The sequence below is a fragment of the Aptenodytes forsteri genome, unplaced genomic scaffold, assembly GCF_000699145.1.
Source record: "Aptenodytes forsteri isolate BGI_AS27 unplaced genomic scaffold, ASM69914v1 Scaffold236, whole genome shotgun sequence".
NCBI lineage: Eukaryota > Metazoa > Chordata > Aves > Sphenisciformes > Spheniscidae > Aptenodytes > Aptenodytes forsteri.
The window spans coordinates 1,331,655-1,356,312 of record NW_008794456.1 but is presented as its reverse complement, the minus strand read 5'-3'; the positions used below and the strand labels follow the sequence as shown (position 1 = coordinate 1,356,312).

At 44.4% G+C, this 24,658-nt stretch overlaps 1 protein-coding gene across 3 annotated transcripts in view; it reads left to right on the top strand.

Annotated features, from left to right (window-relative positions):
• Positions 1 to 24,658, top strand: part of EXOC6B (exocyst complex component 6B) — a 271,015-nt gene that overhangs the window by 47,391 nt on the left and 198,966 nt on the right. For all 3 annotated transcript variants that reach the window (XM_009290673.2, XM_009290672.2, XM_019474974.1), the window contains exon 6: positions 24,120 to 24,191. In XM_009290673.2, coding sequence (XP_009288948.1) covers positions 24,120 to 24,191 — 72 coding nt within the window. The remainder of the gene's footprint in view (positions 1 to 24,119; positions 24,192 to 24,658) is intronic.

Sequence of the window (24,658 nt, the reverse complement as noted above, 5' to 3'; positions counted from 1 at the left end):
ATCTCCTCCCCTGCCCTACTTTTCCCAGCTATGGGACTGCCTGGTGCAGCATGGTGTCCGCTGGCCTGCTCCCCCCCAGGCTTACTGGCTGCACATCTGCAGCTTTGCCAGGATTAGGAGGCTCCTCTCCTCTCCTTCCTCTTGGCGGGTGCAGAGTGGCCATGCTGGGAGCAGTGCAGGCAGGGACGGAGGGCAGCACGCACCAGGGCTGGCAGCACCGTACGGATGAGCCGGGCACTGCAAGCAGGATTACAGGGCTCGGTGCCTACTTGTGCTTCGACGTGACAGCATCCAACAACCTTGTGTTGGATACGATACCTGGGTATCTGGATGCTCACACTGCTGCCTTATCCGAGCATCACCGTGGCTTGTCTGAACCAACACCGCTCGTCACTAGGGTCCCCACTTGCTTGGAGCAGGAGCCCCTCGTGTTCTCGCTGCCATGTGCGTCTCCGAGGGGCACGATGAATGAGCAGTGAGGCGGGCAGTGTGACTTCTAAGTGGCATGGGTTTGTTTTAAGTTGTTTAAGAATGCAGTGGTGTCAGATGCCAACTATTTGTTTACTTCTAACATAATGAGTTTGTTTACAAGGCTTCAGATAGACCAGAAGGAATCCATTTGATTATTTGGAGAACATAATCTCTCAAACCATTGCTTATACAACAGAATGACCTGGGTAGCTTTTGCACCCTGGGTTTTTTATTAAAAAACCCCTGAACCTTAGTCTTCCAGCCCCAAAGAATAATTGTATTGTCTCATCATTTGTTGTTGATTCTCTGTTAAATTCTTGTGGATCGTTTTAACCAGAAGGAATCCATTTGATTATTTGGAGAACATAATCTCTCAAACCATTGCTTATACAACAGAATGACCTGGGTAGCTTTTGCACCCTGGGTTTTTTATTAAAAAACCCCTGAACCTTAGTCTTCCAGCCCCAAAGAATAATTGTATTGTCTCATCATTTGTTGTTGATTCTCTGTTAAATTCTTGTGGATCGTTTTAAGTGTATAATTTGTGGCAGGGGTGTGTGTGGGGTACTCTGTGTTGTGGTGGACCAAGTAAGGCATTAATAACAGTACATGTGTGGTCACTAAGGAGGTGAACAACCTGCAAAATGGGTCGGCAGTCTGGGCAAGGCTTGGAGAAAAGAGCTTTGTGCAGGTTCAAGGGCAGGAGCAGCTGTGAACAGAGGTCGTTGTGTTTTCTTTTAAATGCTGCAGTGCATAACTGGATTAAAAAAACCTGTTCCCCATAATTTTGTCTGTTGTTGTATTGTTGGATAATGTGAGTATGAAAATAACACTAGCTACTGTTTGTACAGGAGTATATATTGCATTTCTTATTTAAGAAATAAGGATGCTAGGGATGTGCTGCTTGCGGTATTAGCTCCCACAATTTCTCATCTCTACCTGACTGTGGCTCCAACAGGAGCTGCAAAAATCCTTATAAAAATTAGGTATAGGATAATCCTTGTGAGTACTGGGAGGGTTTTGAGCCCTGATGTTCTCCCGTCTCCTAAATCATCTGTGTGCAGCTGGGTTTCCCAGTCATCCACAACTATTTGAAATCTTTTTAAGTTCTTACTTCCATCAGGTAAAACTGAGTCTATCTGAAGTGTTTCATCTGTTGCTTTTTTATGATTATAATTTTTTTTTTTTAAATTTTTTCCATTTGTAAAGAAGCTGAAGCCTCTCAGGTTAATGGAGAACTGTCTTTGAGTTTTGGGAATGGAAGAGTTATTTTAACTCCTACCATGTTAACATCTGTGCCCATCCTGTGCTAGGACTGGACTTTGTAGGATGCCTTGGTCATCTCAATTCTTAATATATCCAGGGCCAAACATTGCCAGTATTATTAGATCCATGGGACAAGATGATACCCACTCTTTGGTGTCTTTTAGGGTCTTGCACTATACCTCTCACTGGCCTTCTGGAGCCAAGCGATGCTACTTGCACGGCCTCTACTACATCTGCTGGCAGAGGGAGGCTTGGGCGCATGGAGGCAATACATCTTCTCCTTCCTCCTGGCCAGGGGTTGCCACTGTCCTCCTCGGGAGTGTGTCAGAACAGAGTTGTGGTGCGTGTGTCTTCACTGGGGATCTGCTCTTCACCGACCTTACCTTGTACAGGTGGATCGGAGTAGGTCATCTCCAGATCTCAACAATCCTGTGATCTGTGGCTTGCAGGAGAGCATTATGGGCAGTTTGTCCCTCTGCCGTTGGGCGATGGGTGCGGTTAGACCGTGTGGTACATGGTGGACAGGGCTGGACTGCACGGGACATTGTACGGGGGACCCAAGGGTGTTGTGATAGGGTTGGCAGCTGCTTGGTGTATTGCATTCACGTAGACTTGGGATCCTACCACAACGTCACTGCATAGTGAGGTGCTGCTTTCTGAAGACAGTGTGTCAAGACTCCACCTCCAAACTCTGCTGACCCCGGGTCCAGAAGGTCAGGAGTCTTGCATTGATCGGCGTTTTGAAATACGGGTGTTGTGAGACACTGAAACACTCTTGCCTGTTGTTGACTTGCACTCTGTTTATCCCCTTCCCGTGGCCTTTAAAAATCTCATCATCCCACTAAACTGTCTGACCCTTTACTTCTCCTTTGTTCTGTTCTTGTTTCAGTCCTCATGGGAGGAAGCTAGAAAGCCAATCTTTTGACCTTTTTATCACGTTACTTCACTGATTATTGTTTATTTCTGTTATTTTTTATTTGTTTGCTAATGTTTGCCTATTGCAGCTGCCTCTTAAATACAGAAACCTTCTCTAAGCTTTTAAATTCCTAATTGGTGGCAGGGTTGAGCTGCTATAAACCGTTGTTCCGGGGGAGCTGGCCGGTGTCCCAACGGCAGTGCAAAACTTGACTTCAGAAGAGTTGAAATTATGGAGAGAGACTTCCCTGGTATTTATGAAACGAGAGCACTGGGTTTTTTGGTTTTGCTTAGGTGATGGGAGACCTGAGACGAGCGTTCACCACTGGCTCCTGTACTGAACTTGTAAGATTATAAACCAGAAAATATTCATAGAGCCTGGGAAAAAATGTCATCTTGTTTATGGCAGTCTGTGCCGATTTGGCAGAGGTGAGAGGTGGGTGGTGGGGTGTGTGAAGGTGCCTGTTTGAAGAGCCCCTTTGAAGATACTTCCATCAGGAACCAGCTGCTGACCTGAAGGAGCAGGACAGCCCCTCTCCTGGGGAGTTTGATTTAGTTTCAGACGAAGCAACACATGGTGGGAAATGATGAGATGGAGAGGGAGGCGGCAGTAATGTTGAACTGGATTAGTTCTTTTTTAGGAGCTGATGTCTGTTTCTGTTTTTAATAATTGCTCCTATTGCATAACTTGAAATGTTTTCCTGTTTTGATGTCTATTAAAATTATAAATTGCAGAAAGTGACCTGGTGCAGCAGCTTGTGCACAGAGCACAAACCTACTTCCAACGTTCGGTTACGTAACTATACATATTTATAGGTAAAATTGTTCAATCGTTCTGGGCTTCTGTGTCCCCAGCAGGGTTTGCCAAGGAGAAGCAAGGAGAGGTGGCAGAAGGGGGAATGAGGAGTTTGTATTTAGGAAGGGAAAGGTCAAGAAAAGATTGCAGAAAGGAGGCCAGAACAGAAGAAACCACGGCGGAGCAAAGTAAAATAAGAGAGCAGGAAGGCCGCCGTACGTTTTTAGGAAGCTGTTGCCAAACCCCAGTGTCTGTATCTCTCTTGGCTACCAACAAAGGTATCTGTGTTATAAATGAAAAACATCGACACTGTCATTATATTTGTCTTGGAAAAGTGGTCCAAGAAAGGTTTGTTACTGTACCTTGTGTCTTGCACCCTACTGTTTCTGATGACTTCTAGTAGCTCAGACTTTTTACCTCCGGCTTGGAAAGCAACTTTATCTCCTGCTTTCCTGGGAATTACAACCATCTTATTCCTCTTTTTTCCCTGTCTTTGCACCACTTTCTTCTTGTATCTTATACCTTTAAAAATTCTTACTGCAGTCTTGCAGCACGAATTGAATTTCTTGGCATCTAAATTATAACTTATAACCTTCTTGGAGCAGGACCGGGCAGCTGTTAATATTTGCTGCAGACGTGTCTGAGTACTTGCTGCAGAAATACCTGTAGCATTTTCTGTTATTGCCTTTCATGATCAGACTTTGCACTGGAGCAGATGCAGGATGCTCGCACAGTTTTCCCACTGGCTCTGCAGTGGGGCTGTACCCTTTGGCAGGGGAAAGTGGTTTCCCAACACCTTCAGTTAAATCTACAGGCCCACAGTCTCTGAGCATGTTTGTAGAGGATCGCCCCAGCTCAGGAGCTGCAGAAGTGGTGCAGAATCTCTTTAGAGTTCAGACCGCGAGCTTGAAAATGGACTTGTATGAGCAGAGCACCACTGAACATGGTGAGACCATGAAGACTGTCTTGGAGGATGAGACCTAGCAACCGGGCTTGGTGCTACAGAAGGAATATCCTACTGCTTGTTGGTTCCTAACCTGCAATATCCATGGCCTTGTAATCTTGCTGAGGGAGATTTGTGGCTTGAGCATTTATTGGGAACCTGGTGTGTGGGTGATGACAGCTGTGGGGGATTATATTGGAGGGACTTTAGAATTTTAGAACAGCTTTGACAAAAATGTGTGGACAGAGAAAAGGGCCTTGTGTCCTCCTGCAGCCTTGTTGTGCAGCATTTATCCTTTTTAGTATTCCAAAAGGGATGAAAAAAGAAGCTGTTTATTTAATTTCCTTCCTTTGAAGAGCCAAAAACAACAGTGTAAAACCAGACACATGTCAGGAAAGAAGTCTTTTCAACCCCTCGCCCCCCTCTAGGAAAGACGTGATTGTTGACATTTTCCTTTGGGTTTCTGCTGTTAACCTAGCTAATCCTAAACAAGAGCAAAATTAGCAAATTAACCTCAGGACATGTTATACACATGTGTCTTACCATTGGGAAAATAGAAGGCATTCTCTGCAGAAGTGCTATTTTTAAGAGCGGCATGCAGAGTGACACAGCTGGGGAAAAGTTGCTCTTTGCTGGCTGTGGTGGGCAAGCTGGCAGTGATAAGCTGTCAGGAGGCACATGGAAAGTTTGCCTTCAAGTGGTCCCGAGTGCTCTTCACGATTGCTTTTGTTTTTCCTGTCCTCACGTGACCCTGCGTTGACCCTCCTTTGCGATCCCTCAACTTCTCCGGGGCAATTACAGCCGTTGCGAGTGTCCTTCTGCGCATCGTTGGCCGCTTCCTGGAGCCATGCAAGTGGAGCAGCGGAGGAGAGGGTGGATGAGCAGGGCATGGAAGTGCAACCACGTGGGGTTGCTGGCTTGCTTTGGGCATCACTGCTGGAAAGAAGTGGTGTTACCTTTCTCCTTCTCTTTGTTCCCCTTGTTGTGCCGTTGTGGGTAAACCAAGTGAATTTAGCTGAAAAATGGACTCGGGGAGGAGGAAGGTGTTTATAAATTAGGTGTTGTCTTTGGTCAGGTTCATCATGTGAACTTGCCCAGCTTTGATGGGAGTGGAGGGGTCCCCACTGCTCTGGTTTGGTTCTGGTTCTTCTGATTTAAGTTGACTTTCAAGCTACAGCCTGAGCAACCACCCATCTGCCTGGGGTTTGCGGTCAAGTCTGGGAATGTCCTTCCAGAAACCTCCTCCTTAAAAGCATTTCTACCCTTGGATCGTCTTCTGTTGGCACTGCCAGGTGATTTTGCTTTTAAAACCAAGCCTGTCTTTGGAAATATTAAGACTTTCTGGAACAAATGAACACTGCCGGGCAGTGTGACAGACGGTTTGGAGGAAGGGAAGAAGCCTGTAGTGAAGTGCTGTGTGTGTCTAGGGACATTACATCGGTGCTTGAACTCTTGATATACGAGTTGCTTGCTTTTTCCTCTCTGTTTTGGGAGCTTAAAAATGATAGGGGAAGGGAAAAAAATGGCATGTGACTATAGAATTGCAAACAGGAATAACTGGGCAGGAATTATTTCAGTAATTACTGATCTTACAGAATGATGGTGAGGCTCTGTTTTAATGCAGAACGTTTTCTGAGATGTCTTAGAGAAAGGAAACCTCGTAAGAGTCTTCTCTCACCTAGGTGTAGCTGGGAGTGTAGGACTGTGTTAGCAACACCCGCTTCTATGGTGCTTAAGCCAAATTCTGCGCTTGGTCTCCCAGTGAAATTAATTATATTTACTCTTGCAAATCTGAAGGCAAGAGTTGAGTCTGTGCTTAAGTTACGATTTCACTGTCACCAGGAGGCTTTTATAAGTCTTAACATTTCCAACATTTCTTGCAGTGAGCAATGGTGTGGACCTTAAGCTGTGGTAAGTAGCGTGGTGCAGATGGTCTTTGAAAAGGCTGCTTTTGTCCAGTGCCCTAATGATTTTATTTAAAACTTTCTAGTTTGCTGATGCCTCGTTAGATGTTAGACCTGTGAACTACTGCATCCATACCCTTGGGACTTCGGAAGCAACACCACTGGCTTGCAGAAGTTGGGGAGCCCTGGTACGAGAGAATAGATTAAAAAAAAATTAAAAATGAATCTCGGGTCAATTCAACCTTTGCAGAATTCACTTTTACAGAATAAATATCTGTAAATCCCCTCTGATTTCTGAAAAGGAGTCGCCATTATCCAAAAATCAAATGAATGTCTGGATCATACGGGATAAACTGGGAATAGTTCAGCTGAACAAATAATGCTTCTCTATAAAATGGAGTGCAATAACATGCAGAGGATTGGAGAAACATGTCAGTGACCAAGAAAAATACTATTGCAGCCTTATTAATTTTTCATTTTCAGTTAGAAGAGAAACCGTAAGTCACTATTAAACTGTCTTTCAAAACTTTATATTTTTTAATGCCTCGATACAGCAAACCGTGACTATTTAGGAAAGTGCTTCAGCATGCTTAAGTCACCTTTAGGGGAAATTAAGCACATGCTTAAGGTTGAGTTTGCTCCTAAGCGCATTGCTGATTCCGAGTTCCAACATCCCAAATTACTGAGGCTTGCTGGAAAATAGCTTAAATTTGGCATTAGATTGAAATTTTGTTTTAGAAAACAGTAAGAGCAGAAGAAATATTTCCACTCTGTTCTTGAAATATGGAAGAATATTGTTTTATAGAGAGCTTTTATTGCATTGTCTGCAGCCTGAGAAAATCCAGAACAGCAAAATCACAAATAAGCAGTATTGATGTAGCTCGCTAGCAGTTGGATTTTTATAATTCTTCATGTCAGTCTGAGCGTAATATATAGAGTGCACACAGTGTGATTTTAAAAACAAGGTCCCTCGCAGCTTTAAATAATTATTTGAAATAAAAAAAAAAAATAAATTAAGCCGGCTTTCTTCCATCTCGCTTATTCAGCCCATGCGCTCGTTTGCTGTCCCGGGGCGGGCAGCAGGGATTAGTGGTGCAGGGTGCGTTACGGAGAACGAAGCTCTCGCTCTGCTCTTCTTGCCCAAGATTAAAGTATTCAAGTTCCCCTGGTGGGTTTTTCTCACTTAAAAAAAATGAAACAGCTTCTCTGTAATAGGGACGTGTTTACAGGAGCCCTGTGTGGGAGACTTTGGGGCTCTAGTTCGGGCTGTCAGAAGATGCGAAGCGTCAGCAGTTGCAGCAGGGTTGGGAGCAGCGAGAGCCTGGAGGTCCTCTGCTCGAAAATTGAAATGTTACAGAACTGTTGAGAAGATTTGAGGGGAAGGGAAAGAGGAGAAGTTTTGGTATCTGGGGAGGGGAGGGAAGTGCTTAGTGGATGGGGTTGATGGTTTTTATTGTGCCGAGCTCCCTAGGTCTGCTAGCAGGAGCCCGCTGGCAGCGTGGGGGGCAGAGGCAGATCCTCTGGATGCTGGCAGCGGGCGAGTCTCCTGCTGCCTGAAATTCCCTCTGGGTTTTTCCTGCCTCGCCGGTGGCTGACAGCCCGAGTCTCCGTGCTGCCGGGATGTGTCTGGAGGGAAAGTTCAAACTGTTGATTCCTGTCTGGTTCAGCAGCGGGGGACCGGGAGCAGGGGGTCAGACTGCTGACGGGGCCAGTAATGAGGTCTGGGGTCATTGGTCTTGCTCCTGCCTTTCCGAGGGGCTCGTCGAGGGGTTTTTATCAAGATGGCATGCTGGATCATCCAGGGGGGATGGCCCCATCTGGTAAACAAAGCTCTTAAGCAGTGAGAATCTTACTTTTTGGAGCAGTATCAGGGCTTAGTGTCGCCTCTGCCTTTGACCCGGGATGATGGAGGAAAATCTTCTGCAGGGCAAATAGATAAAATCGGGCTGCTCCCTGTTCCTCTGCATTGAGTGTGGCACATGGGATCAATCCCAGCGCAGCTGGAGCACGTGCACACAGATGCTTCTTGAGGCTGTGTGCCTTGGGAGAAAGCATCTCTCCAGATTGCACTTAAAGGAGCATCTTTATGTATTTATGGTGCCACACACAGACCAGCAAAGAACCTTTTGCAGGCGGTGCTGAGGGCTTGGTTGTCTGCAGCTGTCTTGGAGAAAGTATCGTTGCCTCTTAATCTTTGTTCTATGGAAATGCACAAGCTGAGATACAGAGCTCATCGTACCAAACCCAAATGTCAGGGTATTGCTCACTGTTCCCACAGTCTCCGCTGCCTCTGGCTACGAAGCGATGAGCTGAGACAGTAGCCTTGCTGTGAAAGAGCAGCAAGGTGTTTAGCAGATTTTTGTGTCTCTGCTTATTTCTAGGCTGCTTGGCTGCCTTTTTTAGTCAAAAGGTTTGTGGGTTTTATTTTGCCTTTTTTTTTTTTTCTTCCCCAGCTGTTAGTCCATTCCAGGCATTTGTCTCAACTCAATTTGACGTTGCTCCCACCAGCAAATGTTACTGCATTCCCCATCACGCAGGAACTTGATATTTAGCAGTGACGGACATGTCTCTCTTGCTCTTTACCCAGACAGCGTGTAGGCAACTGCTGTCCTCTCCTTCCCTTCCATGTGACAACTGCCAAGTAGCAGTAGACATGCTTCCCACCCTGTTAGATGAAGTATCCTCTGAAATTTCAAGCACCTCCACTTTGCTAACACAAGCGAGAGGTACAGCAGGTGAGCTCCTTAACTAAAAAAAATCCCCTGACCTAGGAGCTCTCTCCCTAGAACATTTTTATCATGGAGTGGTGGGAAGCTTGGGCAGATGAGCTTTCGTCCTGAAGACTTCAGAAGAACTTTGCACAACCTCAATTTATCTGCAAACCTCCCAGTAATAGCCAGACCAATCTAAAAAAGACGGGGGGTTGTTGGTAAGTTAAAGAGATGGCTTGAAGCGCAGTGGGACACATCTATTTGCAGTGGGGAGCCTGTGCAGGTGCAAGGTGCTGAGCAGAGGGCTGGAGTTGCACCCTGCTGCATCTCTCATTTTGCAATTCTTAGCCTGTCGGTCTTTAACGTGGCTGCAAACAGACGTAGGCAAAATGAAGTCAACGAGCTCTGAGAGCATATTCACTTGTGTGTGCTGGGGAAAGCGCTTTGCTCCTCTGCAGCTCGTGCTTTCAGCATGGTTCTGGAGCCGTAGCTCGCTCTCACGTGAAGCAGCTTCTGGGAACGCAGAGATATGAAAGCTGCCATCCAACATCTACATCAGATAGCAATAAATTTTTATTCCTCCTCCTATTTCTCACTTCTGAAGTTGGGAACAAAAACAACTTCGTATAAATTATGTTCCTAAAGGACACTTAACTTCCTACTTTGCTATTTATAGATGTCTCTTTCTTCATGCATATGGATAGCAGCTTTATTTTCTCATCTTCAGTAGCTTCTGTTTGATCTCATGGGTGCTCCTTGTGCATCTTCAAGGAACATGGCTGAATAATTTATCCGTTCAAGACTGAACAGAAAGTTTAAAATTATTTCTGGAGTGCCTTAGATTCATGTGTACATGAGGCTTCAGAAGTTCAGGATCTGCGTGGAAGACTAGTGTTACCTGGTTTTGTCCTTGTCTTCAAAGGATATTAAAAAACAGAAAGCTGATCATGGAAGGGTAAGAATAATCCCAGTACTAATGGAGCCAGTTGGGAATGTTGGCTTTTGACCTTAAAGTATGTTTCTCTGTGCCACAGTTTGAAACCAATTTAGATATTCCTGTTATCCTCAGTGTGTTTCACCCTTGTACCCATCGGTACAGCTTGAGATTTTGTTTGTTTCAGCTAATTGAACAAAACCCAACCAAATTTGGTTTGCATCTTCCCAGCTGTAGTGACGTAGGCTGAGTGACCTCACTGCCAGACGCCAGCTCAGAAGAGCAGCAGAGTCATTCAGAGCTTTGCTTGGTCCAGAAGAAGATGCCACGGGGAGAGAAAACATAGTATTTGTTGACATTGAACAGAAGCATTCCCTTTGGGTAACTCCCATCCTGCTTGTGACTAATGTAACGGCGTTTTAGTATTGGTGTACAAGAAGGAGCCAGGCTGTCCAGAGGGAAACTCTTTTCCTGCAGTGAATGAAGCTCCAGCCCTTATTTACCTGGTATTTGCCCTTTGCTGCTTCTGTCCCAGGGTGAATCAGCTGTGTTCTTGCCATAGACTGGACGTATTTGCAGCACACTTGAGGCGAGATGAATTCGAAACTGATGTTGCAGAAGAAATAACCTCTCCCTGGGGCCAGGGGAAGGAATCAGCCTCGTTGGCCGTTTGATCTTTTTGCTGACATCTAGAAGAAGTGTGGAACAACTTGGATCCTTTCCTAGAGTGTAGCTACGTGTCCAGCCAAAGGGTTGAGCCTGCAATACCCCATTAGCGTGTTCGAGAAGGTTTGTGAAATGTTTCTCTACCCAACAACTGTTATTACCACCTTTCAGGCATTAAAACTTCCTCATGCTTCTCGGTTTTACCCAGACTGAACTCCTGCAGGAGGGATTGGTTTGCTTCCTGTGGTAGGGGGAAGTCTCCTGATGATTGCCATGTCAATGCAGAGGTGGTTTTATGATTGGAAGCTTTTCTAAATTATTATATTTTTTTTAAAGGAGACTTATACTTCTGTCAGCAGTTGTAACGTCAGCTTCTGGAGTGTATTTGGGAAATAGTCTTTGCTTTGTTAAAATATCATCAGAACCTTGTCCTTGGGAGCACTGACAGGCTCAGAGCAAGGAAGCCGCATCTCTGACGCCATCCAGCACAGCCCTGCGTGTTCATCTGTTGGACATGCGTGCGCTTATTGATATAAAATTGCCACAAGTATGGTCGATACCTTTTTTTAGTAGAAACCTTATCTATGTCTTAATGCGTAGGGGAAAATGCTTGCCCCGGAGTATCTTGCTTTGGACTCCTGCATTTAAGGAAAGATTCTGCGTTGAACAGTAACACAGTGAAAAAACTTGAAATTTTGTTTCCTCAGGTAAGGCCCCTGAAGGAGAAGGTTGTTCTTGTGTAGATCAGAAATGACCCTGAGAGGTTTGGTTTCTTTCATTACGAGAATTCCCTGGTGGTGTGGTGCAGTAGGTCGTTACGGCTTTTCTTTTGTGGGTCTAATATGAACACTGTGCTTGGAAGAAGTGGATTTACTATAATGCAGTCAAAGGGAGCTGCGTTAGTTCTTTCCCTGTCAGTGATGTATGGGTTTGATTTGGTCTTCAGGCTGCTAGCAGGATGAGGTGATGATGCTCTGACTTCATTAACAAAAGCTACGTTTTTGGAGACGGGAGCTGTGCTTTGCTGAGAAGCCCCTGCGTGTGGAGATATGGGGATCTTTGGGGGGGTTGAAGTGTGTCCTTCTAATGTGGTTCTTTTGTGAGCTCATTTTCTTCTGTAACTTTTTCAGTTTTCATAGTTCCTTCAAGATAGACTACATCTCTGAGAAGGGGAATAAAAAGTTGAATGGCTTGATCTAAAATTGAAACATTTTGCAGAGCCTAATTAAACAAAGTCATGATTATTATGTAAAACTCTGTCCCAGGCCTTCAAACAACTTCTTAAATACCAGCTTCGCTTGAGAGCCATGCCTAATCACCCCTTGAAAGAAGCAGGGAGCGATGGGTGTTGAAAGGCAACGGCTTGAGCTTGTGGTCTCTGGGTTCCCTCGCCAAGTGTTGAAATTTGCACGGAACACGAGGAGGGCTTTGATCAAAACACAGCCCAAATTTCCACAACTTGGGACTCGATCAAGAGCGTGAAGCTAGCAACAGTGAAAGAAGGTTTTGGAGAGACTTCAGAGGTTACAACAGCAGTGTCGCAGCCTGTAATCTCAATAGAAAACTGGCTCGATGTAATTAACAACATAGCAATGTAATCCATGTCAGGACAATCCCTTCCCTCTCCTCCTGAGAACCTCTGGGCTCTTTGGGTCCTTTAGTTTCTTCCAAACGGGGTCATACGTTGAACGCAGGAGAAGAAGAAGAAGTTGAGATGCAGCCAGGGAGACGTGGGAAGGATTTTGACATGAGCTTTCCGGATGGAAGATCTTGACGAACCCCTTGTTTTCTCTGTGAAGGATGATGTGGAAATAAAGCTGCAGAACTTACAGAAAAATAAACGTTATTTTAAGCGTCCTGCACTTTTTTGAGGCAGGCTTGGGACAGTGTTCAAAATTTGTTGGAGTTTGGTGAGAGCTGAAAAAGCAAGTAATAAAGTATTTTGTAGCTGCACCAATGGTTGGTTTGGTTAGTTGGTAAAAGTGGGTATGTAAATGTGATGATCCAGTCTTGATTATAATTTGTCGGGCTCTTTAGTTAAGGTAGTGTGGCTTTTTGAGGAGTAAAGACACTCACCCCGTTAGGTAAACTACAGCAAGATTTCTGAACTGTCAGCAAGTCTTTCTGGACTCTCAGGCCCTTTGATCTGCTGTTACCTTTATAGTTAATATTAATTCGTATAATGTTTAAGTGGACTGTAAGTAGGATTAGCGGCAGATGAACATTAGAAAAATGGGGGGTGGCTGAAGAGATATCAGTTTATTCCTGAGGCTGGGCCAGGGCATGTGAAGGTGGGGAAGCAGCTGGGATTGGGCCACCCCGTGGGGAGAGAAGACTGCTGTACTGAAGCTGAAGTTGAAGGTAGGAGAAGGAGGACAGCCATCGGCTGAGCATCTTCTAGATGTGACTGCAGCAGCTGGCTGCAAATGGGGACAGTCCTTCTGGATTGCCTTGGGCAGAGCTTTGGGTGAATTTTCTCCTGGTGGCTCTGTGCAGCTGCGTGACCATGAAATGCCTTTGCTTCCTCAGCTGAGAAATATTTGTGTGCCAGCGAACATTGCTGACATAGATGTAAGTGAAGTGGGTGTGTGGGGTAGTGACTCCAGCACCAAATGCTTTGCTTGAGTAGGTGGTGGGGTGGTTCTCCCCCCCCCCAATGTTTTAACTGTTTTGAATGTGTAAAAAGTCATGCTTATAATTGGCCTTCAAATTTCTGAAACAGATATTCAGGTTTTTAGACTCTAAAATGTTAATATTTAGTGTTGAACAGACAGATTGGGTCTAGCGGTCATGCTGTGCCCACTGATTCAGGAGAAGCATATACTGTGCAATCAGTAAATTATTCATGTGAGCTTTCTATGCAGCTGCAGAGAGGAACATTTAATTAATACTGAAGCAATTATCTTGACAAGTAAGTCAAACTCAGAACAATAACATTTTCCCAGTTACTGTGTGGTAGCCAGATGGTAATGCAGACTGTTATTAAGGGCTTGGCTTGCCACTCTTGAGGTTACTGGCAGGTAATCAGTGTATTTTTCCCATTTGGAGGTTTGGATTTCAGTGTTCTGGGAATTAGGCCCACAGGGATGTCCAGTAGATGTTTCAGTGTGAATGGAAGAGGTTTTTTTATTCCTGCTAGGAAATATTTCTTGCTGTTGCCAAATACCAGGATGCGTGTGCTATGGGGTCTGTTTGGCGACAGATGGAAAACTAAACCAGGCAGGAAGCTTTCCAGAACTTAATGTAGGCTCTCACGATTTGGTAAAATATGCTGTGTTGGTAACCTCATTGCTGTCTTCCAGTATTGCTGCTGCTTTTGGTCACCTCTCCCCGTGCACAAGCCTACCAGGCTGATAGTCATTGATAGTGGTGGTCTAGGCTGGGTTCAAGAGGTGGGTCTGGTGTGCTGAGGCTCTGTGCTGTCCAAAAACAGAAGTAATGAATTGCAAATGGTGAATGAGGTCTTCTCCTGCCAACATCCCTCGTCCTGTGCCTACATTGCAGCTCTCATATTAAGTATTTTTTTTTCTGCTCTGGAGTGTTGACTCTTGGTGAGGGGTTGCTCACGTGGACCTAATGAAAAGTTGCTGTGTGGGTCTGCGGCGTTGCATCCCTGAAGGCAGAAACTGCTGGTGGAGCAAGTCCGCAGGGGCTGTTGTAAATGGGAAAGCTGAAGGAAGCTACTCCAGCAGCGACCAGAGGTAGCGTGGGGGTTGTGGACGTGAGCGCAGTGGAAGGAGTGAGAATTAGTCAGCTGTGGTTATCAGCAAGAGCTGGATGCAAAATCTGATGGATGAAGAAGTGGTGAAAGAACCAAATCTGGTCCCTGGCGTGGCCAGGAGGGTCCAAACTTCAGTACCTTTTTATGGGAGAAGGACTGGAGAGGAGCTGGGGGGCAGAGGGAGAGGCTGTGTTCCCTGTGCTACTGGTTGTGTGGGATCTTTGTTCAAAGCTCGGTGTAACCAAAATGCAATTCCTTCATGTCAAACTTTTTGGCTGTTTGCCTTGATAGGTTGAACTGCTATTCCTATGTAGTGGAGAAAAGAAATTCAGACTGGCCCCTGATGCATGGAGCACTGTGTATCTGTAGGGAGTATGGTTTCTTCTCCAAAGAGCGTGTTGCATAGGGGGATGTGGAGCTGGAGGGAGCTGCCATCTGCTCAGACGGTGATGACTGCCAGCGTCCCCTGGCAGCTCAGCAGTGGCACCAGTCCATCCACGTGTCCTGCCTGTGCTCGGTGCCCTTTCAGCAGGCTTTACAACTGCTCCATTTCCTGACTTTCCTGCTTGATGATGTTGACACCACAAGGAAAATGTGCTGCTTTTTCTTTCCTATCCTCTGTGTTTCGTCTTTGTCCATCACCTGAGTTAATACTGCAGCCCTGCGGTCTGTGTTCGACCCGGCCGTGTGCAAAACCCTTCGGCACCAACCAGAACATGGCAAGAGTTGGAGGGTCTGTGAACCCCTCTCTGATCTACCTGTGAGCTCCACAGTGAACTTCTCGAGAGACATATTCCCCATGGAGGTAGGCCCGCCAGTGTGTCTGTCCCACATGGTGGATCTGGTTTAAATAAAAGCAGTGGAAAATACGCAATGTTCGTTTTAGCTTGCGAAATGAGAGCAAAGTGCGTTTTTCTTGTTTTTCCCCCTTTGCCTTTTGCTCCTTTCCTCCTTTCCTCCTCCTCCTCCTCCTCCTCCTTCCCCCCTTCCCTGAAGTCAGATTTTAAACAAGAGTCAGAACTGAGGTATTAAGGAGGTGCCCTTTAATATTTTGAAGTATTCTTCCATTCGTTAGAATAAACCCAAAGTTTTAGAAAGTGTGGAGGGGGGGGAGATTTGGAATAATCTATTTTTTACCATGCACAAATTAGCGCTGGCTGTAGGATGGAAATGCTTGACTGGAGCACTGCAAAGCCTGCTGTTGGGAGCAGCCCTTCTAAAGCAGCCTTTTGAGAGCAGGGAAAGAGCTTCTGTTGGGAGGATTCAACCTCCGGCACATGTATCTTCACCAGACTTTGAGATCGGGATCCTGTTTGCTGAGTGCATGGATTGAATCTCAGTCACTGCTGGGGAAAGCTTTGTTAATCCATTAAAAGCTGTGTTTGAATAAAATGCCCAATTTATTTCTCTCGCTGACCTGTGGCTACCTTAATGGGATGTGTATTTCTGAATATAGACAGTGTTGAGAAGTGTTTAAATGGAAGCACTGGGAATTGTTTTTAACAGCAAATCTTAGTAAGTGCTTTGTCCACATCTCATGTGCTCTCCATTTTCCCAGTGATAAAACTGGGCAGACGAAGAGGTTTGGATTCGTAGCTGAGTCTTAGAGCAACTCCATCTTTGGTCTACAGCTTTGAGGTAAATCAGTTGATATCAAATTAAAGGTGATGCCATCTCTAAGGATGTGTATGCATCTCTAGGGAGTCAATGCTATGTGAGTTTTTATTTAAGTCCTTAAAGTGTAAACTGACAGCTTGGGGGTCCTCAGCTAAGGTTGTACAGGATTTTTTAATTCGTGCTTTAAAGCAAAGCTCCCAGTGGCTGTGGTCGTAGGGTTTGGGGAAGTAAGTAAAATAAAACTAGATCTGCAACATAAAGGACCCTTCTGTGTTGCCTGCGAGAGCTGGCCTGAGTGGTTGCAAGTCATCCATCTCTTCTTGGTTGATTCTCTTCAGAGAAAATCTGTGCCTCAAAATTCCCCAGACAAAAAGAGTGAAATGTGTGATTATAGCCTCTTGACTTCCATAGCACGCTGCAAGGGTAGGGTACTGTGAGTTAAATTATTTTTACGCGGTCGTTTTCTCTAGCAGTAATTGGGAAGTTTGCTTGGTAGAAGGGTCAAAGCCATCATTGCACTCGCATTTCACTCCTGCTCTGCTTCATTTATTTCACGTACCTGTAAGTATGTACTTGGAGATGAAGGGCAACCTTATTTTTGGCTATTGGGTTTGTGAAGCAACAGGCATTTTTACCTCCTTGTCTGACTGTTGCTTCATCAATGCCATTTGCTATTTATATGTGTTTAAAAAGATGTGAAATACCACCATAATGACCTAAAATGAACACAGGGTTTGGAATAAAAGAAGAATGTTTGCCGTCTGGGGTGTTAATATTGGATGTTTATTACCTGAATAGGTTTTGTTAGGATTGGGTACCGTTAATGCTACGGATACTAATGTGAGCACGACAGGTATGTGATGGACGGAAGATCACTTTGGCACTCCATTTACCACTTGCCGTGACTAGTGCACTGCCAGTGATATTTGCAGTGGTTACATCTTAATTAATACAGCAGTGAGTGATCTCTATGATGCGCGGATGTCAGATGACACTTATCTAGTATTGCTGCCACTAATGAGGAAAAAGGAATAATAACCTATCTACGAAGTGAGCTTCCATTAAGGAAGGACCATAAGGTCCGTAAAGGACCTGGGAACAAAAGAATTTAGGAGCTGAAGGCAGCAGTGCTTGAAGAGGAGAGAAGTAGTGTGTTACCGTGGAAATCGGTTTAAGGTGGGAACGAGCAGCCTCGGTGCTGGATGCCATCTTCTGTGGAGCAGTTTGGAGCCAGCTCCTTCAACATCCCACATCACCGCATCTTGGATGTGAGTTTTAGGTGCTGGAGCGTGTCCAGAGAAGGGCAACGAGGCTGGTGAGGGGTCTGGAGAACAAGTCTGATGAGGAGCGGCTGAGGGAACTGGGGTTGTTTAGCCTGGAGAAGAGGAGGCTGAGGGGAGACCTCACCGCTCTCTACAACCACCTGCAAGGAGGTTGTAGCGAGGTGGGGGTCGGTCTCTTCTCCCAAGTAACAAGTGATAGGACGAGAGGAAACGGCCTCAAGTTGTGCCAGGGGAGGTTTAGATTGGACGTGAAGAGAAATTTCTTTACTGAAAGAGTGGTTAAACATTGGACCAGGCTGCCCAGGGAAGTGGTGGAGTCCCCATCCCTGGAAGTATTTAAAAGACGTGTAGATGCAGCGCTTAGGGACATGGTTTAGTGGGCATGGTGGTGTTGGGTTGACGGTTGGACTCGATGATCTTAGAGGTCTTTTCCAACCTTAATGATTCTATGATTCTATGATTTATGTCGGCAAAGCCAGAGCTGGCGGAGTGGAAGGCGCAGAGCAGCAGCAAACGGTGCTTGGGGGGGACCTAAGTGAAGTCATTAGGAACTGCTATTTAAAAACAAACCAAAACAACACATGGAGAGGTGCTAGAGTTGTCGTACTACAAATATTTGAAGGTAAAAATAGCGGTATTGAAATTATGTAGTGTTTGATCCACAATTTCCTTGCAGTGGAAAAGAGAAACTTTTAAGGGAAGTCGTGTGTTTTTCCTTGTTCTGGGGTTTTTAGCTATACCTTTGACTTCCACACGTTTTTCCATTTTTCTTTGACCAAACCGATTTACTAAAAGGTTGCCCTGCCTTTGCTAACTTGCTGTATACAGCTGGCATTATTTCACTATAGGCACCGACCACTTGAAACTCGATGGATTTAATCTCCCTGTATCTAACCGTGTCCCTGTGTGCTGTGATCCCTCAACTTCAACATTAGTTTTGAGTAAATGGATAGGAGATTTGAGACCGTAATAACCAGTACTGACATTATACTCTTCTCTGTATTCAGAGGGAGGTACCAAGGTGTTTTATGTGACCCAGAAATCTAAGAACTTGTCTCTTGGCCACTAAAGACCTGTTGATGCTTACTAGTTTAATTTGTGTCTTCCTAAATTACCACCCAAATACTTGCTTTCTGGCTGGCAGAATTTGTGGTGTAGTGAGGGTAGGACACAAGTGGGGGCAAGAAACAGCCTGGGGAAATGTAAAACTTCAAAACTGTAGAAGGTGAAGGTTGCTCACATCAGGTTCAGAAATTTTTTCTACATCTGGTATAAAAGATGGCAATAACGTCATCTCTAGAAATACTGTCTCAGGTTGCCAGGCATTAGAGAGGTGCGCCTCCAAGATCCTGAAAATCAGACTTAAAATGAAAAACCTATTCATTTGTTCTTGAATAGGCTTCCAGGTCCTGAAGACCTGCAGTGGCTCAGATGTCCCTGGTGCTAGGTTGGACCCCTTTTGCTGTGGGTCGCAGTGAAGGACCTGCTTTGTTTCTGTGTAATCACTTTTTCTTCAGCCCTTGGACCTTGGTGCAGGTTTCCAGGGTAAGGTTTTGTACTTCAGTGCATTTGTTGTAAAGATTAAAGAACGCCTTGCAGAGAAATAAGCTCGCTCCAGAGAGTCCCGTGCTTAATACATGCTTTTTAATGCTGTTACTAAAGGTTTTATTTATTGGCTGTGAGGTTGAAGCTACTGATGTTGGTGTAGCCCGGTGAGTGGGGAATGAGGATAATTACCAGGAAACTATTATGTGGCCTTCAGCAAAACTGCTCTCCCTTCTTGGCTGGTTGTGCTGCAAATCTCGGAAGGAGACCTCATTCCTCACCATGGCTGAAAGAGAGAAATTGCAGAGTAAGCGTTTTCCTGTATGGAGGGCTGAGCGCTGGCGTGTGCCGAAGGGTTTGGCGTGCGGCAGCTCTCTTAACTGGACATGACTCAGAGGCCCTTCCGGACCTCTAGTCTGTTGGGTTTTTTTTTCTTCTAGTAAACCATGATAAATAATTATGTGCTTTGTTCAGCACACGGCACAGTACACGCTTATTGCTTCCACAAGACAACTGCAAAATACTTGACCAAAGAAGTGATGTTCGACTGCGTGGGCTTTTGCAACATTAGAAACATATAATTCCCACTCCCTTGTGTGTCTGCAGCGTCTCTCAGCCTGCAAACTTTGTATGGTTTGCACAACTCATCCTGCCTTGCGCATCTGCTCTGGTTCCTCCAACACCTTTTCAGGTGTGAGGATACCTTCAGCCTCCTCTCGCTGCCTTCTTCAGCCTCCTCTCGCTGCCTTCTTGGTGGTAGTGATGTTTCCTCTCTCAGGCTTTGGAAATACACTTGGGTTGTCCTGTAGGTGGTGGACTGGTGTCCTGTGTGTCTATGAACGCCGCCAGCAAGCAGAGGAGATGTGGCAGTGTTTTTTCAAGGCACTGGATGAGGTATTGGGATAAGTCACTGATACTTGATGTATCCAGTATCTTGGAAGAGCACCAAGAATTCAAAAATAGATCCAACTACAGGGTCTGTTTCAGATGAATATCTGAGTTCTTTTAAGGGGTAAAGTTCTTGATTTATTAATTGCATGTCATTAATATCTGCAATTGCAAATCAGAAGTCTAGTCTGAAAGATGGAATTTTGTAGGCTTTTTTTTACACCCTGTTAGCATGTGGTCATCTCTTCTCTCTCTTCCATTTCACTGTGTTTAGGAGGATTTTTCTGTTTTATTTGCTGCTAGGAGGATTTCCTGAGATGTAGTCTGAGAGCTGCTGGTCTGAGTGCAACATTCAGCACTTCAGCTGTCTCCTAAGGCAGCCTTAGAAAAAAAACAACCCAAAGCCCAGCAACCCCAACACCCAAAAAAGCTTCATCTGAAATATGTTCCTGCACTGTTGTGATTAGAAATTATGGTCTGCTTGATTTCTAGACATCCGTTTTAGTCTCACTACCAATATTAGACTGAGTTAGGAATTCTTGATTTTGTCTAACAGGTTTTCTTCTTCCCCTTCTCCTTTTTTTTTCTTTTTTTTAAAAATTTTAATTTTAGGTGATAACTTTTAAGTTTGCTGCCACTTACTACTAAAAATGGTGGTAGAAAAATAATCCCCTTGCCATCTTAGGAGGGAGGAGTGATATAAGAGAGTATAGAAATAAAATTGAATAAAAACTTTGAAGGCCGTCCAGGACACAAAGAAGGGTTAGTTTCCTTGAAGATGTGGAAAATTACAGTTCAGTTGGAAACCTCAGTAAAAACCAGTTGGAAAGTATTGTTTATCAGAAGTGCTGACCAAATGTGAACTTCAGGTCAGGTCGCTGAATGCTGGGTGCTAGCGCCTGAAAATCATGCAGCAGGATTAGTAGTACAGTTGAGTCAGAGGCATTGCTTTAGCCTAGTTTTGGTGGGGGCTTTGTTTGTATCATGCAAATATGTGGGAATGTGCATGTGGTTGGTGATGTGTGAAGTATGTTCTCAATACACGCCTGTGAAAAATTTTCCAGACTTAACTTGAAGCAGAGGTGCATGATTTGGGGATGTCTCATAAACTGGAGATACAGGAAGAAGGAAAGTTGAACAGGGAAAATAAAAATTGATTTCTTATTCACCCAGCCTGCACTCTTCCCACCAGCTCTTGAGCTATCTGAAAACTGTGAGGACTTTTTCAAAGGTTATTGATTGTAGGTGCAATTATATTTTTAAGGTTATTCTTTTCTTTAATGATGGATACAGGCTTGTCCAATTCCCATAGTCACATTGATCTGGAATCTCTTGAGGCTGAATAAGATCTTTACACGTGTTTCCTTCTGTTGGGTTTAGGCTTGGCATTGTTCATTACTGCTACATCTTCTGTAAAATAGTATAGGATTGCTTAGGTCACATTCAACTCGTTTTCCCCTTATTAAATGGTTTGTTGTGATGGCTTATCTGCTGCTCGTTTTATTGTAATGAAGAAAGAACCGGAAAAGTCTTCCTCCTGCGGAGCAGTAATCTTTCTGTTACCACATGAGGTGGATATTAAGCCCTTCTGGTCATGTATGGCTCTTAAATGTCTTGCTTCTGATCGCTCTTTATCAGTGAATCTGTTTTCAGCCAGGCATGGTTATCCCAGCAGCTTTGAAGAACATGGCAGATAGGTTGGTGTGAGCTGCTAAAAGGATACGGTGGGCTGGTTTTACAGATATATTAAGGAAGGGGGGTGGAAGTTAGAGGTACTAAGAGAAATGCTGCTGAGGGTCCTTTGGAGACACCTCTGGGTACATAGGGTGTCTGGGTAGGGCAGAGTAAAGAAAAATCTTTGATGTGAAATCAAATCCAGTGGACCTTAGGGTGTCCTAAAGGAATGAGCTTTCTTATGGCCAAAATTCCTATGGGAACAGAGGGACCAGGTTTTTTCTCTGACAAATTAACGTAGAGGAGAACACTTGGAGTGTTATCTTCTAAATAAATTTTTTAATTCATCTTTTGACCTGTCCTCCCCAGTTGCTGCACCTTGCAGGATGTAGAATGGTACAGCTCAGGCAAAAATCGCAAGCGAGCCATGTCTTGGGCATTACTGAACATACTCGTGGCAAGTGTTAATTTTATTTCACCCGCAAAGCATCACTTCATGCAACACAGTATTTGCCTACTCTCGTGGCAAGTGTTAATTTTATTTTCACCCGCAAAGCATCACTTCATGCAACGCAATATTTGCCTTTGTTGAGCATCAGGTTTTGTACAGAGGTTGTCCTAATATTGCTAGAGTTATTCATGGTTTTATTGTACAAAGATGCGACAATTTGAACCTTCATCAGGATTAGGGTTAGGAAACAGGATTTATGATACAAGGTTCAAGGAACTTAATATCTTTAATTTATCGAAGAGGAGGATTGTGACCTCTACTTCTCTGGGTGTCTGTTAGGAAACACTGACAGTAGCTACTGTTCTAGTGTAAGCAGCCAAGGGTTTGATAAGATGCAGTGGTGAAGGTCAAGGCATGGGAGTGGAGGTAATGAACTACTGGAACAATCCATCAAGATTTGTGGTGGACATTGCATCATCCCTGGAAAACCTTTAAAATCAGAATGACTTGTTTTTTCTAAAAGCTTTATGTTCCAGTTCAACCACAACTACTGACCTTGAAGTAGGTATTAATTAGTGGACGACTCCTCGTCTGCGTTGTTCAAGATGTCAGACTACCTGTCTACTGTGATATCTTAAAATTTTATGCCCATAGGAATAATAGATTCATACTTCATGTTTTTCTTCTTGTGGCAAAGACCAAATTTAAAAAAAAAAAAAGTTTAAAGAAAAAATAAGTTGAGCACAGCTCCGGCAGCCAAGGATTTTGTTGTTCTGATTTTGACTCTGATAACGCTTGTTGTGTGGCCTTGGGCAAGTTATTAATCCACGTGTGCCTCAGTTTGCCAGTTTGTCCGATCTGGATAACTTCACTCACCTAATAGGATGACGTGTTTTTAACACGCTGTTAATGTAAATGTGGAATAATTACGAGCTTTTTTATGGCTGTTTTGTTTATGACAAAGGAGAATATTTGTATTTAGAGTAGATGCCCATTTTCCAGACCTACTTCATTTAACTTCTGGGAGATGGTTTGACTCTTCAAAAGAGGATTTTTCTTGACTTGGGGCCACCGCTGTGGTACTCTGTCCCGCCAAGTTCAATGTTCTTCTGGATAGAATAAAATGTGTTTATGGATTTTGATGAAACTTGAAAATTCTTGGATTGTTAAACTTGCTGCGTTACGGGAAAATGAATCAAGTTCTGACTCACAGAGGAGGACTGACCTTGCGGGGAGTGGGCAGCATTGTACACACTACGGTTTGGCTTACTAGGAGAGTATTTATTTGGTTGTCTCTGGCATATATTTATTCTTGTTGAATTATTACCGTTGCCTGGTGTCAGATGGTACCATTAAGGATGAGACATGGTCTTGGTGCCCCTCTCTGAATTTTTCGCTCTTTGTTAATATATATATATATGTGTGTGTGTACATTTTTTTCCCCGCCAAACCAACCATTTCCAGGCTTAAGGGTTGTCTGCTTGTTCTCAGTCCAGACCGAGGTGTTTGGGCAGCTTAAAGGCCAACAGTTTTTCTATAGGAAAAGTTCATTTTAAGCAAGAAGATTGCCATCTACATTTAAGTGTTCACAAAATCTGAAAGGTCGACAGACCAAACCCAGACAGCACACAGTGGGTGTCAGTCGTCTCCAGATATATTTACTAAAGGTGGCGAAACAACTCAAGGTATGATGCTGTTGATTTTCTCATCCCATAGGCTTTGAAAATCTGGCATTTCTGCAATGCTAGTTGAACGTTTTAAAGTGTTACCTAGCACAGCTCTTAAGAGAAATCCCTTCCATGCTCCTTCTCCCTTTGGGTCCGTGTACCATGTTCATCCCATTCTGGTGGTCCATGCTTTGTGTAATTTGTAGATGGATGCTAATGGATCTCTGTGGTCCTTGTAGAGCTGGTCAACCCATTTTGTCCCTTCTAACCCTTCAGCTGTCCTAGCTCTGCACCAGCCACTTCCCCAGACATTCGGGTCGTGCTCTGCTCTCATCTCTCGTGACTGCAGCTCCTTCAGCTTTCACCGCTCTCTTGGGTCTCAGGCAGATACTTCACCTTTCTATCCCCTCCTAACCTTGCAGTCTTTCCTGAATGTGTCCCCTGACTCCTTCCAGGTATATCAGTTGTGGATTTAATTTCCATTAAAATTTCCTTGAAGTTTGTTGTCTTCTGTTGTGCCAATACCTTAATTTAGTGGCGTTGGCAGGTTTCTGTGCTGTTTACTTCCACTCTTCACACATTTTTGTTGCCTGTCTGCTCTCTCTGTCTTTTCTGCTTTGTTGTTGTTTCCTCTTTTTTTAATGTTTGTTCCCTTCATTTCCTAAAGGATTGCAGATACAGTCAGTGGAAAATAATTGCCAAGATATTCTTCAGTCTTCTGCTCTCTCCAAATATTAAGGTACTTTGCACTTGATGTGTCTATTCACTTAATAGCTCTCTTTAATAATAACATGGACCTAATTTCTAGGCTGCCTTTGGCTTTCTTTGAAATACTTGGATTGATTTTGTGTCACTAAACTGCAAACCTGAGTTCCCTGGCTGAGTACTTACAGTTCACTAACCTTTGCTGCGGTGGAAGAAATCAGTCAAGTTCTGCTTCCCAATGGAAAAACTCCAAATTTTCCAGTCTGGTCATCTGCTGGGGTATGAAACCAGACCAGGTTTTCACCAACCTTCTTGACGTTGGACACCAGAACTAAATCCAGTATATTAGGAGAAGTTATGACAATGTTTCCATGCGTCTACGTCTAAATTGTACTACCTACTGAACTAAAAATGGCTTGCTATCCCGCCTGCCATTTCATTGCATAGCAATGCAAGAGGACGAGTGTTTTGCATGTCTGTGATACGATGACCTCCCTTAGC